General features: G+C 27.0%; 2 protein-coding genes across 2 annotated transcripts in view; one reads left to right on the forward strand and one right to left on the reverse strand.

Moving 5' to 3' along the window:
- Nucleotides 1–943: 943 nt before the first annotated feature.
- On the reverse strand, nucleotides 944–6043 carry LOC101499275 (uncharacterized). Its single transcript, XM_012716024.3, has 8 exons — nucleotides 4954–6043; nucleotides 4611–4734; nucleotides 3840–3972; nucleotides 3340–3376; nucleotides 3003–3240; nucleotides 2591–2692; nucleotides 2411–2509; nucleotides 944–1466 (listed from the first exon to the last, which is right to left on the reverse strand). Exons 1-6 carry the CDS (start codon nucleotides 5182–5184, stop codon nucleotides 2604–2606), a joined length of 852 nt encoding a protein of 283 aa, XP_012571478.1. The 5' UTR covers nucleotides 5185–6043; the 3' UTR covers nucleotides 944–1466; nucleotides 2411–2509; nucleotides 2591–2603.
- Nucleotides 6044–15726: 9683 nt separating this feature from the next.
- The window catches only part of LOC101498951 (uncharacterized), a 3332-nt gene continuing 3060 nt past the window's right edge, over nucleotides 15727–15998 (forward strand). The window contains exon 1 of the mRNA XM_004500769.4: nucleotides 15727–15988. Within this exon, the coding sequence (XP_004500826.1) occupies nucleotides 15824–15988 (165 nt within the window). The 5' untranslated portion in view covers nucleotides 15727–15823. The remainder of the gene's footprint in view (nucleotides 15989–15998) is intronic.

Consider the following 15998-nt stretch of genomic DNA (forward strand, 5'->3'; position numbering starts at 1 on the left):
TTTTTAGGCCTAAGTCTGGCCTACGACCTATCATAGGCTTTTTTTCCGATCTGGTCTGACCTTTTTAAAAGTCTGGTCTAGTCTGGAAGCCTATTTAAAAATCTTATTCATATTAAAATATTTAAATGTTCTACTCATACCACATGCTCTCCACATACCAATATCAATGTACATATCTATATATATTAAACAAAAAATAATTTTTCTAACAAAATAATTTTTAAAAAATCTGAAATAAACATCCTTTAAACCCACCCTAAAACATAATTCTTGGTTTCAAAGAATATATTTTTTTTTTAACCAAACACATCTATTATTACCACTCAAACAAATATGGAAAGACTTCTAAGTTATTGACTAATTGAATTGCTACCTTGAGTTATTGCCTAATTGATATAATTTAAAATAAAAAATAATATTATTAATATAATAATAAAAAAATAATATTAATAAATAATTAAATATATGTAAACTGGCCTATCAAGTCTAATAAATTTTTTTATAAATCTGACCTATTTATGTTAATATTAGACACCATCAGTTAACACGTGATCAAAATAATGCATATAATATCAATTACATGGTATTTGAAAATGAAAAAAAATAACTAATGTCACCTTAAAAATGAAAAGGGTATATTATTTTAGAATAACTTATTTGCAGATAGGTAAATTATTGTGAAAGAGATGTAACGATTCCAATTTGAAACGTCATGTGGATGCTTGACAAACAATTCAAGTAATGAAGGCAATTTCTAGTCAATGATCTAAGTACGGTAGAAATTGATGATTAGGGGGACTCACCCCTTAGCAAGGGACTCGATTACGGGACCACTGTGCGTGATTACCGTGACCAACTCCAATCCATCATTGATAACAAAAAGTAATTGAATTGTTGTTCATAAAAAACAGATAAATAGAAGTCTATCGACAACACCTTGACCTTGATGAGAAAGTTGAAAACTAATAATTGAAGAAAACGTTGGACATGTGACTACAATGCAAATCTTCTCTAATGGAATATACTGATGGGTCTACGCCTGCATAAACGGCAGGTTCTTAATAGAATTATATAAATAAAATTACATCCGTGTCTTGTGGTAGAACCTGACAACTACTATGCACAAAAATCATATTCAATGTGATGGACCATCCATCTTCACGCAATTCACTAACATTGACAACTATATCTACAAACCCAATGCTTGACTGGACTGGACTACAAAGAATCATATTTTGATTCAGACGTGATTTTCTTTTTACACAAGTTTATTCCTACATGGCTGCCAAAAACCTATTCCGACACCCATTGATCCAATACTACCACCACCCTTCCTGAGGGCGATAGTATTAGGTATAAATACAGTAGTGTAAACGTCCAAATGGAAGAAGTAGCCTGCACGTCCCATTTTCCTTCGCCATCTGGAGCGACTCAGACACAACTTGGTGAGCATGACTATATATGACCTGCAGTACAATTTATAAAATTTGTTAAAGAAAAATCATGTTTCCGATATCATTATTTTCAACTTCATACAAGAAGATATATATAAATAGCATATCTAATTTCACGCTTGCAACAAAGTAAAAGGGTCGAGGATGCCAAAATCAATTATAGCATATCTAACTTCACACTTCTAACAAAGGCTATTTATTCTATTGCAACGTCGGACGTAAGTTTAAGACAAAAAAATTGTAAAATTACATGTCAAAAATATTCCCGGATAATTAATCTCATCAGCTTAACAGAACCTAAAATTGACCTTTGGACATCTTCCAACTATTTTTTGTTCACAACAGCGCAGCAGGTAATGACCCCAGGTAAGTCGAGGTTTGGTTGCGCATTTTAACTTTAAGTTCAAACTCAGTTCATGGTCTTGTGCATTTCAAGTTTAAAATCAGTTCATAGTTCGAACATATTTGATTTGAGTTGCTCTTTCAATACATTTTTTGGGCTAGCTTTAGGAGCTCAATCGAAATTAACAAAAAAAAAACAGGGCTTTACAAGTTATAAATTACAATTAGTCAAAATACAATTCAAGAAAGTTTCTTATTCCATCATTTTTAAAAAAAAAAAATATATATCAAATGTGTATTTGCTAAAATAATGCAACTGACTCATAATGTAAATCTAAAATGGCAATATCATTTTACAATACTATCTGTTGTACTAATAAAAATAAAAATAAAAATGACAGTTTAGGCATAATAAACCAGCTCGCGAACAAGTTGAGCACTCGCTAGATTGTGTGAATGAGCCCAGTTATGCTCAACTCAATTGCTTACGGGCTCGGCTTAATGAGCTCGACAACAAGTTGATAGTTGTGACTTATGAGTCACTCATGTGCAACTTAACTCATTTCCACCCCTATCATCAAGAGTCAAGACAATGTATAACAAAGCAACAATACCTCTAGAATGCAAAATAAATAACTTGCAAGGCTAGATTGGAGTCCCGCCACTCAAGTAGCAGTTCCACTGCTCTTAGTCCTGCTGCAAACTAAGGATATCTGCAACAGGGATAGATCCAAAACATAAGTACATGATGCACATAGAGACATGCACTGTAAGATGCTCAGTGAATAGCCCACCTTAGTCATCCCCTCACCCAGCTGTTTGGTCAGGACCGCTACCTTGCATAAACTGAGGAGAAACAATAAATTGAGGTTGGCCTGGAACAGGTGCAGCAATTCCTGAAAAAGCAAACACTTACCAATCACACCCATTTACATAGAATTTAGTTTTGCACTAAATAATAATCCATAGATTTTTATGCCTTTAATAAGTTACATGGGCATTTGCTTCACAAAGAATACTCACCAAAGAGGGCTGTTCATAAACAAAAACTAACTCAAATATGAATCAGCACTCTTCCAATCATGTAACAAATAAAAATTAAAAGGCACATGAATTAAATTGAGATGTGTGAAATGCATGTCAGAATGCAGCAAAAAGGAACAACCCAAGTCACAAATCAAAATTCTTTAAGACAAAGGACTGTACCGCTAGCATATGTGGCTTGAATGGCAGGCATAGGTGAAGTTGTTATTGCATTCACATTGGAGCCACCATAGGGCACAAACTGATGGCCTGGTACTGTATAACCCTGCATTGCTGTATAGCCATGACCACCAGGAATAGCTTGACCCAACTGTCCATAAGGATAAATAGTTGTATTTGCCGCACCAGGAACGCCATATATCTGAAGGTACTGTTGACCCACATAAGGATTGTACATACTCTATTAGACAGGATGGAAGAAGTTTAAAAAGTCAGCATCATACAAACGACATTAACATTTATCATAAGCGGTAAGCCAATTAAAAAAAACTAATTTGACCTGTGGGTAGACGTATTCAGGTCCATATGTCGTATACCTGCAAAGATAAAACAACCAGACATAATGTTGAAAAGATCACCTCAATAGCATGATTCTGGTGTAATACATCCTGATGCACAATGCAAATGTAGTTAGGATTTAGGAACACCTCGCCCACGTGGAAATAAATATTGAACAATTATATGTTTATTACATCCAATTGACATAGGTTTTCCATATACAGTGGACCAGTAATGATCAAATCTGTTTTTTCATTTCCTAACCATTACCACGTGGGTGCTGCATGTTGCAATTAGCATGTATTGATTACCACAGAAAGAAAGAGATAAAGAAAAAAGATTTAATCTAGTTCTTGCAAGGACATGTTGTATGGATCTAGTTGACCTCGTCACTGTTATATAACAGTCAAAAAACAAAAAGAAACATTATCCAGAAAAGGCAAGAGCATAAATCTTCAAAACAAGTTTTTGCAAAGTAATGTGCAATGGCATCCCACTCACCCATAAGGAGGATAAACCACTCCTTGTTGGTAGCCATAGGAAAGTGGTTGCTGCTGGTAGCCATAACCTCCAACATAAGCACCACGGGCTGGTTGCAAACTTCCAACATAAGGGGATGCTGGTCTTACCCGTCCTATGTAAGACAAAAGAAGCAATCGGAAATTAAAAGCAAACTATGTAGGAAGAGTAATCTGGAAACTTTAAGTTGCAGCAGACTATCAAGAAAAGAATAATGTGGCTTGAGATAAACTCATTTCTTTATGCAAAACAAAGACACAAAGTTAAAGAGTGTATCAGAAATAACATGCATGCTCACTTGACAAAACAGTCGAACAAGTAAGAAGGATTGAAATAGTGCAGTAGGAGTTATTACATAACGTCAGTTAACAATTGAAACCAATTATGTTACACATGATCTAGTGTGTTTTTTAGACAGATATAAGTTTTGTGAAAGGATAAGTAAAAAATTAAAATGTACTAGAAAGCAAAAGCACCCGTAGTCTTTCTAGACCTCCCTATGTCAATGCGGGATTCCCATGATAAAAAATAAAAGAACCGCAAAGGACAAGGGTGATGACATGACATAAATGATAAAGGCAGTCAATGCAAATAACCAATTTGAGAATTAAATTTCAGTTTACCCATTTGGGTAACATTTAGGTAAAGAAAGGAGCATAGCATAACAACAAGAGATGGAAGAAAAGGTAGCATTAATAAAGGGGTTATTTAATTAAAATTAAGCAATATGTATATTAAGATGCAATGTAATACCATATGGCAAAGGTGGTCGTGGACGGCCAAGTGAAGCCAAGTTACAATTAGCCCTTCTACCATCAATAACAGGACTTGGATCGGCACAGGCTCTCCTAGCAGCTTCTGGATCACGGAAAGTCACCTATACCCTCCAATTTCATGCAGGTGAATAGAAACCAAGTCATTCTATAGTAAATAAAAAATGCAAACATGCCATAGCTTATACAATTATATGATGTAATCAATTTTTACATACAAATCATAAAAACATAGAAAGAAAAGACAAGTTTGTGTGTGCGTGTGTAATTGTTGTCGCGTAATAATAATGCCAACATTAATAGATAAAAGCTAAGATGCTCACAAAACCGTAGCCTTTGGATCGACCAGTGTTCTTATCGGTGATAACAACGGCTTCAAGAATATCACCAAACTGTTCAAAGTAACGGCGCATGGTTTCGCTTTGAGTTTCCCATGCCAATCCTCCAACGAAGACTTTTGTGTAAGTTGTATCTCCAAAAGGAGAGTTCAACAATTGAAACCCTGAACTTGAACTTGATCCTGAACTCGGACCCTGAATCGATTGGTATGCCATGTATTTAACAATCAATTAGTTACTATTCTTCACCTCCACACGCACCCACAAACACGACAAAAATTAACACACGAATAGTATTGAATTGAGATTATTAGTATTAAGCGAAAGAGGGAAAAACACGAAAGGGTAAACAAGTATACACAGATGGTGGGTGCGTGTGAGCGTGTAAAAGAAGAAAATATGTAGTTAGAAGAGAATCAGAGGAAATAGATTGATATGCAGAAGGGAGAATATATATGGAGAGAGAGAGAGAGAGAGAGAGAGAGAGTAAACCTAATAACGAATTAAAAGTGGAAAGCGAAAAGGATTTTATTAAATTAAAAAAAAAACAAAAAAAAAGAAGAGAAAGAGTGAAAATGAAAACCCTAGAATTGGGGTGGGGATAGATGGAAAGGAAAATTGAGAAAGGTCGGTGGTGGGAAAGGGGGGTACATGGATGAGAGAGAGAGAGAGTTATTGGAGTGAGAAGGTGAAAAGGTGGTGATGGAAGGAGGTAAAAGGAATATGGGATGGAATACGGCGTAGTATACAACAACAGTGGAAATAGTGAATCGAAGAGAGAGAGAGAGAAAATAAAGGGGAAATTTGTAATCAATTATGGTTGTTGTTGATGATGATGATGTGCGTTGTTGACAGGGTGGAGAGAAAGATCGGACGAAGAAGAAGGAAAGTGGAAGTTATTAATTCTCATTCTAATTCTAATTCAATATCATTTTTGGCAGTTTTGTGAACAAAATGAAAAACGGAAAATAAATTAGTTTGACAACGAAGAGAAACAATTAATAACGGCGAAAGAGAGAGAAAATAAAATGAAAAATGAAAAATGAAAAAAGTAGAGAGGCAGGGCAGTCTTGTTGGGTTTTCGAGATTTCTCGTTTCTTAACCGAACCGGACAGCCTGCGATGGTGCTCACTCGGGCCCACCCACGCCCTCTCTCCCAGGAATACATCTCTCTCTATATCATTATTATCTCTCTTATTCAAAATATTAATTGACTAGTATAGATAAACATATTACTCCTTTATTATTTTTTTTAAACGAGGGAACACATTCTCCAGTTATTATTTGTTGTTATATAATTATACATCGGTGTATCTGTCTTTAATTATAAATACGTATTGATGAAAAAATAATCCTCCTTAATATAAGTTATTCTTAATTTATTAAATATATTTATTATTTTTTAAAACATAATTTTAATTAATATTACAATTTGTTTCAACGTATCAATAGTCATTATTTACTATATCGACATACAAATGACATTTCAATTATTTTTCTATATAACATAAAATGACTATTTTAACTACACTATTAATTTTCTTTTGTAAGAGTTAAATCTTTTATATTTAAGAATGAATGTAGTATTATATTGTATGGATTTCATTCATATGAGATTATGTTTGGATATTTTAAAATAAACATAATGGATGGAAGGGAATGGAGTGGAGTGGACATCAGTGAAGCTGACCATAATATTATATCTATTTTATTGCTTGGTTATTTGATGACAAAATGGAATATATACACCCCAAAGTAGAGGGGGAAATAAAGGAATATGATGGAATAAAATGGAACGAATTCTATCATATTTCACTCTATTTAATTCATTTTTATAAAAAATTGAACAATTAAACACCATTAGTCACTATTATATCAATTTCATTTCACTTTATCTCATCAATCTAAAGAGAGTCTAAGTGACAAGTTAATTGAGTGAACAAATAAATGATTAATATTATAAACATATGTAATTAATTATGTTTGTACATGTAATACTAATTATTGATTTATTTATTAATTGTCGATATTATTCACTTTATTATATAAAATAAGTTGATCAATTTAGAATAATTAATCCATATTATACTGTAGACAAAAATATATATTTAATTATTTTAAGTTTAATTCAATATTTGTTTAAATCTTTTAAGTTTTTTTTTTTTTTTGATTCAATCCATTAAGTTATATTCATTTGTACTATTAGCTTTTAAGAAATATTAAATTATGTAAATAGTCCTTCAAACTTTCAAATTTTCTCAAATTATTTTCATAAAGTGTAAATATTTAATTGAAACATCACAACAAATTTGATTTCCTAAACTACTAATTTTCATGTGAATAAAGTTAAATACATTGATTATGTTGATTGACTTTTGTTACTTTGTTTTTAAGGTTATACATGTATTTAAATTGTAGAGAAAATCAATAAATATATATCATTTATAAATATTTTTTGAATGATTAATATGAATGACATATTGTTACAATATTGGTAGAGTTTCAAATGATAAAAAAAAATCGATTGAACAAATTGTTGTCGAAATTGAAATAAATGACCAATTGTGCAAATATAATGTAATTTAAATAACCAAATTAAGATAAAATAAATTTAATTAAACTTAAAAGAATATAAGTGTATTTTTGCCTATATTAAATATTTTATTTGTTCCGTAATTAGTGACTCAACTGAACATTTTAAATAATAAATAAAAAATAATAATAAAAAGAGAGAATTATTTTTTTAATTTAAATATATTTTTCGTGTATTCACCATTACTATTAATGTAAAGTATAAATTTTTTATTAAAAATAATGCAAATAGTATTAATTAGAGTATATAATTGAAAAAAAAAAATGTAGTAATTAAAAGTAAAGTGTCCACATCAAAACCAATAAAAAAATTGTAAATTGATTAAAGAAAACCAAAAATTGCACAAAATAAAAAATTATTAGATGTATTTAAATATTTTTCTTACGAAACTGCTCGCATCTGATTAAATTTCAGATTCAATCTTTAAAACGAAATTAAATCAAACCAAATTGCATATGTATAAATTTTAATATTTTATTTAATAGTAATAGATATTGCATTACTATGTTATTTATTAGTTATATCCTAATAATAAATTTAAATAAAATAAACCAAATATAATGTAATTTAAATAACTAAATTAAGATAAAATAAATTTAATTGAGTGGAGTGGACATCAGTGAAGCTGACCATAATATTATATCTATTTTATTGCTTGGTTATTTGATGACAAAATGGAATATATACACCCCAAAGTAGAGGGGGAAATAAAGGAATATGATGGAATAAAATGGAACGAATTCTATCATATTTCACTCTATTTAATTCATTTTTATAAAAAATTGAACAATTAAACACCATTAGTCACTATTATATCAATTTCATTTCACTTTATCTCATCAATCTAAAGAGAGTCTAAGTGACAAGTTAATTGAGTGAACAAATAAATGATTAATATTATAAACATATGTAATTAATTATGTTTGTACATGTAATACTAATTATTGATTTATTTATTAATTGTCGATATTATTCACTTTATTATATAAAATAAGTTGATCAATTTAGAATAATTAATCCATATTATACTGTAGACAAAAATATATATTTAATTATTTTAAGTTTAATTCAATATTTGTTTAAATCTTTTAAGTTTTTTTTTTTTTTTGATTCAATCCATTAAGTTATATTCATTTGTACTATTAGCTTTTAAGAAATATTAAATTATGTAAATAGTCCTTCAAACTTTCAAATTTTCTCAAATTATTTTCATAAAGTGTAAATATTTAATTGAAACATCACAACAAATTTGATTTCCTAAACTACTAATTTTCATGTGAATAAAGTTAAATACATTGATTATGTTGATTGACTTTTGTTACTTTGTTTTTAAGGTTATACATGTATTTAAATTGTAGAGAAAATCAATAAATATATATCATTTATAAATATTTTTTGAATGATTAATATGAATGACATATTGTTACAATATTGGTAGAGTTTCAAATGATAAAAAAAAATCGATTGAACAAATTGTTGTCGAAATTGAAATAAATGACCAATTGTGCAAATATAATGTAATTTAAATAACCAAATTAAGATAAAATAAATTTAATTAAACTTAAAAGAATATAAGTGTATTTTTGCCTATATTAAATATTTTATTTGTTCCGTAATTAGTGACTCAACTGAACATTTTAAATAATAAATAAAAAATAATAATAAAAAGAGAGAATTATTTTTTTAATTTAAATATATTTTTCGTGTATTCACCATTACTATTAATGTAAAGTATAAATTTTTTATTAAAAATAATGCAAATAGTATTAATTAGAGTATATAATTGAAAAAAAAAAATGTAGTAATTAAAAGTAAAGTGTCCACATCAAAACCAATAAAAAAATTGTAAATTGATTAAAGAAAACCAAAAATTGCACAAAATAAAAAATTATTAGATGTATTTAAATATTTTTCTTACGAAACTGCTCGCATCTGATTAAATTTCAGATTCAATCTTTAAAACGAAATTAAATCAAACCAAATTGCATATGTATAAATTTTAATATTTTATTTAATAGTAATAGATATTGCATTACTATGTTATTTATTAGTTATATCCTAATAATAAATTTAAATAAAATAAACCAAATATAATGTAATTTAAATAACTAAATTAAGATAAAATAAATTTAATTAAACTTAAAAGAATATAAGTGTATTTTTGCCTATATTATATATTTCATTTGTCCCGTAATTAGTGATTCAATTGAACATTTTAAATAAATAAATAAAAAATAATAATAAAAAGAGAGAATTATTTTTTTAATTTAAATACATTTTTCATGTATTCACCATTACTATTAATGTAAAGTATAAATTTTTTATTAAAAATAATGCAAATAGTATTAATTAGAGTATACAATTGAAAAAAAAATGTAGTAATTAAAAGTAAAGTGTCCACATCAAAATCAATAAAAAAATCATAAATTGATTAAAAAAAAACCAAAAATTGCACAAAATAAAAACTTATTAGATGTATTTAAATATTTTTCTTACGAAACTGCTCGCATCTGATTAAATTTCAGATTCAATCTTTAAAACGGAATTAAACCAAACCAAATTGCATATGTATAAATTTTAATATTTTATTTAATAGTAATAGATATTGCATTACTATGTTATTTATTAGTTATATCCTAATAATTTTTATTTATTTAATTTCATATATTTGTTTACAATTGTATGTATTTCTAACATAACCAATCAATATTAACTTTCCATATATTAAATGTTATATTTTGTTTTAAACTTATTACTTTAAAGTAAATTTATAATAAACAGGTTCAGTTTAAACATAAGATTTTTTTTAATTGTCATATAAGTAAAATTAAACCGCGAATATTTAAATTTTTTAGATTAAATACATTTTTATTTCATAATTTATTCAAACCACGTCCCAAAACATCTCTAATTAAAATATTATTTTAAAAAAGTATTAATTAGTGAATATTTGGATCGAGCTGGCACTATCCATTGGGTTTCAAGGCATACTAGCCCATTAGTGTTTAGGCCACGCTGAAAAAAGGTTTTTTTTTACCGTGGACCCTACCATTTTACTTCCCACCTCTCCAAATTTTTTTTAATATAATTTTGCCTTTGTTTAATTTGTATAAAATTATAGAAAAAATTATCATTTTAATTTCCCACCCCACTTTCGAAAATTATAAAAGATTTCTTAATTTTCAAAAATTTTAAACTTTCGAAATAATACCAAATAAGTATTTTGATTTATTCGAAAATTTTGTGAAATTGCAAACTTTCAAAATGTAATTATACAGAAAAAATTACTAATTTCGAAATTTTGGAAAAATACCAAAATTTCGAAGTGAAATATTCCAGAAATTTTTGAAATTTTGGATGAATATGAAATTTTTGAAGTGTATTTTTCTGGAAAGTTTGGATGAATTTGAAACTTCCGAAACACATATACTTCAAAAATTTCAAACCTTCGAAGTAATTCATTTTCGAAAATTTCAGAAGTTTCGAAATTTTCATTTTTTTTTAAATTACTTAAACTTCTAAAATTAGATATCAAATTTATTACCATTAATTTATTAATATAAATGTATTACTATTTATTACTATTAATTTATTACTAATAAAAAAATTTACATTTCGAACATTTCCCATCAATCAAAACTTTCGAAATTGACTTGTTTCGAAAATATGAAACTTTCGAAATTGTTGCATTTCGAATATTTGCAAATGTTCGAATATTGTATTTGGAATATTTCAAGTTCAACAAAAGTTTCGAAGGTTTTTATGAATTCTGGAAAAAAAAAAAACTTGTTTCGAAGATTTAGAAATCATCAAAACTCTCGAAATTTTGTATGAATTCTGGAAAATTGTGTTTCAAATATTTCAAATTTATCCAAGTTTTCAAAATCCTCTGGAAATTAAAGTTTCGAAACTTTCATGTTTAACCAAAGTTTCGAAAATGTCAATAAATTTTACTTTTTAATATTTTGAATGTTTAAAATTGTCGATTAATATGGTATACTTTGTAACTTTCGAAGGGAGGTGTGTGGAATGGAGTGATAATTTTTTTTTATTGTTTTATCCAATTGTAAAAGGGTAATATAGTCTCTTCCATTAAAATGGGGGTGGAAGGAATAGGTGGGGGATGCACGGTACAAAACTCCTGATAAAATCAAGACCTTTTACACGTGATCTGTCTTTAAAAAAAAATTTCTATTGTATTTTTTCTAGGATTTAAATTGCAAACGAGTTTAAAAATCGTGTTTTATAATCTTTATCTTTATTATTATTACATATAAAAATTATTAAATTTCTATATAAAAATTTTGTAAATTTTTATACTTTAAGATATTGTTTGCCTTTATTTCTATTTTTTTCTTTAGTAATGTCTTTTTTGTTTTGTCTCTTCACCTTCTATTATTTTCAATCTTCACTTTTATTTCTATTTTACATATTATACCTGTCCATTTTAAATTATTTATCTTTTCAACGTTTACATTTTGTTACACAAGTTTCACCATTTACAACACCGTTATCAAATATTTAAAAAGAGAAATTCATAAATATGTATATTATTTTTTTCAATTATCTTTCTTCAAATTTATAATATATTTTTGTTGCCTATAATTTACTCTAAAAGATCGTCTGAACCTTAAATTTAAATTATTGTCTCAGACCACTTCGCGAAACCGTTGAATACATTATTTGAGTTTTTTTTTTCTTTCATGTTTTTATTTGGTATAGCATTTTCAAAGTCAATAAAATAAAAGAGTAAAGACACGTAGAAGTCAATCCATTATTTTTTTTAACCTACTTTCTCTTTTAATTTTTTGTACTATTTGTTGTGTGTTCTCTTTTGTTAAATTTATTATCATGCAATCTTCATGGTATAAATAAATAACTTCAAAATATAATTATTTCTTCTTTTTTTTTTATATTAATATTATTTGCCCGCTTTTTATTATGGTTTGTGTGCTCCAACGTATTATACAAGTTATTGCTAAGGTGTATAAGTAAGTTAAATGGTGCACAATACAAAAAAATAATTTTTAGATCATAAAGTTTACGTAGTATTTATTATTAATTATTAAATAGATAGTAGGGAGTGACAATAGTGTGTCGAAGTTGAAATTTCGATCTCTTCAATAAAATACTAGTAAAGTTTTTGACGGTGGTTAACAGAGTTAAGATAATTCATATAATTTCGATGATCAATCGTCTCCAATTTTAGTATTATTAATTATTAGATTAATAATAAAAAAAATTAAATTTTTTTTATTTTAAAACAAATTACTTATTCTAAATTGAAACAAAAACTGATTTTTAAAATCCTTCCAGTTTTGTTGCCAAAAAAATAAAATCCAGATTTTTAAAATTATAAATAAAATTATTTTCAGAAAATTTCTTTTTTCTTTAAACATAAAAATAAATACTTTGTCAAAGATTACAAACCAGCAAAATAATCTATTGAAGGTATCTACTTTTCCTAAAAGAATTAAAGGTATCTATTTTATAATAAATAAATGTAACATATTGGATCTAATTCGAAAACGTACGTAATCCATTGAATTTTAAAAGTGGATGGATGGATTAGATTTCATCCGTATTATTAAATTGATTGAATCTAATCAATCAACTCATTTTTAGTTATGTGGATGGATTGGATGAATTAATAGGTGGATGGATTGGATGAATGGTATAATTTTGCCACTTCTATGATTGATGTTGTTACCAATTGATTCACAACTTAGGTTTCAAAATTTTCCTTAAAGCCCAGTTGTTGTTCATTAAATATTAAATTTTATGCAATTTAATTGAAATTGCACCAAGGGGTATTGTCTAAGTCATTCATCTCGACAATGGTGAGTTCCCCAAAAATATTAATTTCAAATGTTTTTTCAAATCAATGAACTCCTTGCTCGCAACACCAATATGATCAATGAATTGATTAGTCTCACATAATTCAACAATTAATGTTGACAAGAGTGTCATTCGCTAGTTGCAAAACGGTGAAATAAAGATTCCTTGAGTGACATGTGAAAAACTTCACGGGGGTCATATTGAGTGTAAACGAAGAGTAAAAAATGACATAAACTAAATTATCAGGAACTCGTTGTTAACAAGAGACTATGTGTCATGATGGTTGTAAAATGAGGGTTGACTGTGCTGTTGTTGTTCTCTGACGAAATGAATATCGAATGACTGAGCATGTGTAAGATGGTAGAAGACGAAATATCACTTTTCACATATTCAGAGAGCCATAAAAAAATAAAAATAAAAAATATCATTTAAATATGATGAAATTACATGTACTAAAAATTTAAAGTATTATGGCACTAACAATCATTTAGCTCTTAACACATCAATCGATTCCACAATTACCCTTTTTAAATTTTATTTAATAAAATGTATAATACAATGTGAAAAAAAAAGTGAAAATTTATATATTTTATAAATTGTATGTCAATACGTAAACTTGTTAATTTCCATATAAAGAATTGTAAGTTTGATTTACTGGCATGCTAACTTGTACATGAGTGGGCTTTGTAAATTCATAGCCTAATAGTAAATGAATTGGCATGATCAGCCCATTTTACACATTTTGGCTTAATGAATTGTATTGGACCAAGGGACAACTCTATAAATTACTCACCCAACAGGGTCAAAAGTTTTATAGAAAAGCACGTTTATATTATTATTAAACGTCTTTTATATTGGTAGTTAATTTCAACTATTAAATTGTTTGTTTTTTCATTTTTATTGTAAAGTATATTAAAAATTATAATTATGAATGATTATGATATACTGTCAATATACTATATTAGTGTATAGTAATTAAAATCTTATTATATGTATATATATATATTAAATGAGATAATTTTATAAATCTTATAACTTTTATATATTTATGTAAATAAAAATTTAATTTGTCTGCTCATAAATATTTACTAAGTGTATATTTTAAAAAATTTACTGTTGAATTAAAGATTTATGTTATATAAATAATATGTAAATTTTTAAAATTTACTATATTAATTATATATATAAACTAAATATTTTATTTTATTAGATTTAAATTCATTTTTGGGATCTAATTTTGTTAACTTTTAAAGAAGAGTTTTGTTGTATGCTATACTTTTATCTGATTTAAGTGATTAATATATGCTGTGTATACGAAAATATTAATGTATAAAAAAAAAATGTAAATTAGTTTTTGAAATTGTAAACTTCGATAAAGGTGGTCGTGGATTTTGAAGATTGACAAATACATCATAAAATTTTAAAATATTAACAAAAATAGTTCATATTTAAATTTTTATCGTTAACTAGTATAATATGAGATATTAATTAAATATATGATCTCTTTACGTTGATCATGTATTAATGTCATCACAACTTTAACTAATTTTCCTATAGAATTTAAATATTTAATGAATTAGTTTGTCAACAGTTAATTCATATATGATTACAATTATTTACAAATGTATGTTTAAAATGATAAAATTTTATTGACAATTTTGTTTAAGAGATTATTTTTTTTTACTTTTTTATTAAGAACACTTGTTTGTCGAAAAGGTTGGTTCACAAATTGTTCACTTGCTAATTGCAACCGAACGAACCCTCACACTCAACACACAACCAGAACTGATACAAAACATTATGAGGCTTAAAGCGAAATTATTAGACGATACATTTTTCAAAAGTTAATAAATAAATTATTAAAATTTTATTTAATAACTATAAAAACTTCTTAATAAGAATTAATGACATTTTTAAATCTATTTACTCTATATTTTTCAAAAAATAAAATAAGATATTTCAACTGTTCTACCATTTTCTGTCTTTTAATAAAAAAAGAATCGTGTGTATACGTTGTACCACTCCTAATTTATAAAAAAATAACTCATGTAGTAATATGTTCAATACTTGTCTCATGATTTTTCAATTTATAACTAATATTTCTATTATATCTACTATATTTCATTAGTCAATTTACTTGTAATAAGAAAAATATTAAATAATTTACAATAAAAATAAAATATTTTATTTAATTTATATAAAATATTATCAATTTAATATAAAAAATATTAGAATGTAATTCTTTTTTATTAAATATATATTTTTTGAAATCTTTATATTAAATAAAGAATTTTGAAAAAAATACGAAACCTTAAAATTTGGTTTTTTAGAAAGCCTCTTAAGGTTGGGCGCCGACTCTGCTCACATTTTTAATCGACAAATCTCTGCTTGATCTAAATTTCGTTATTATTAAAATAAAATAAAATGTCGAGCAGTTGGAGAAGAACATTGGGCAACGCAAGGTCCTTCGTAAACAATTCATTAGGAGGTTTAAGAGGCGGAACCAACCTTGCTTCTTGGGTTGTCGCCGGAACCCTAGCTTACTTTCTCTGGATCAAACCCTCCCAAGACCTCAAACGCGAACAACAGGTTCTTAATT

Source organism: Cicer arietinum, chromosome 5 (assembly GCF_000331145.2).
Source record: "Cicer arietinum cultivar CDC Frontier isolate Library 1 chromosome 5, Cicar.CDCFrontier_v2.0, whole genome shotgun sequence".
Taxonomy (NCBI): domain Eukaryota; kingdom Viridiplantae; phylum Streptophyta; class Magnoliopsida; order Fabales; family Fabaceae; genus Cicer; species Cicer arietinum.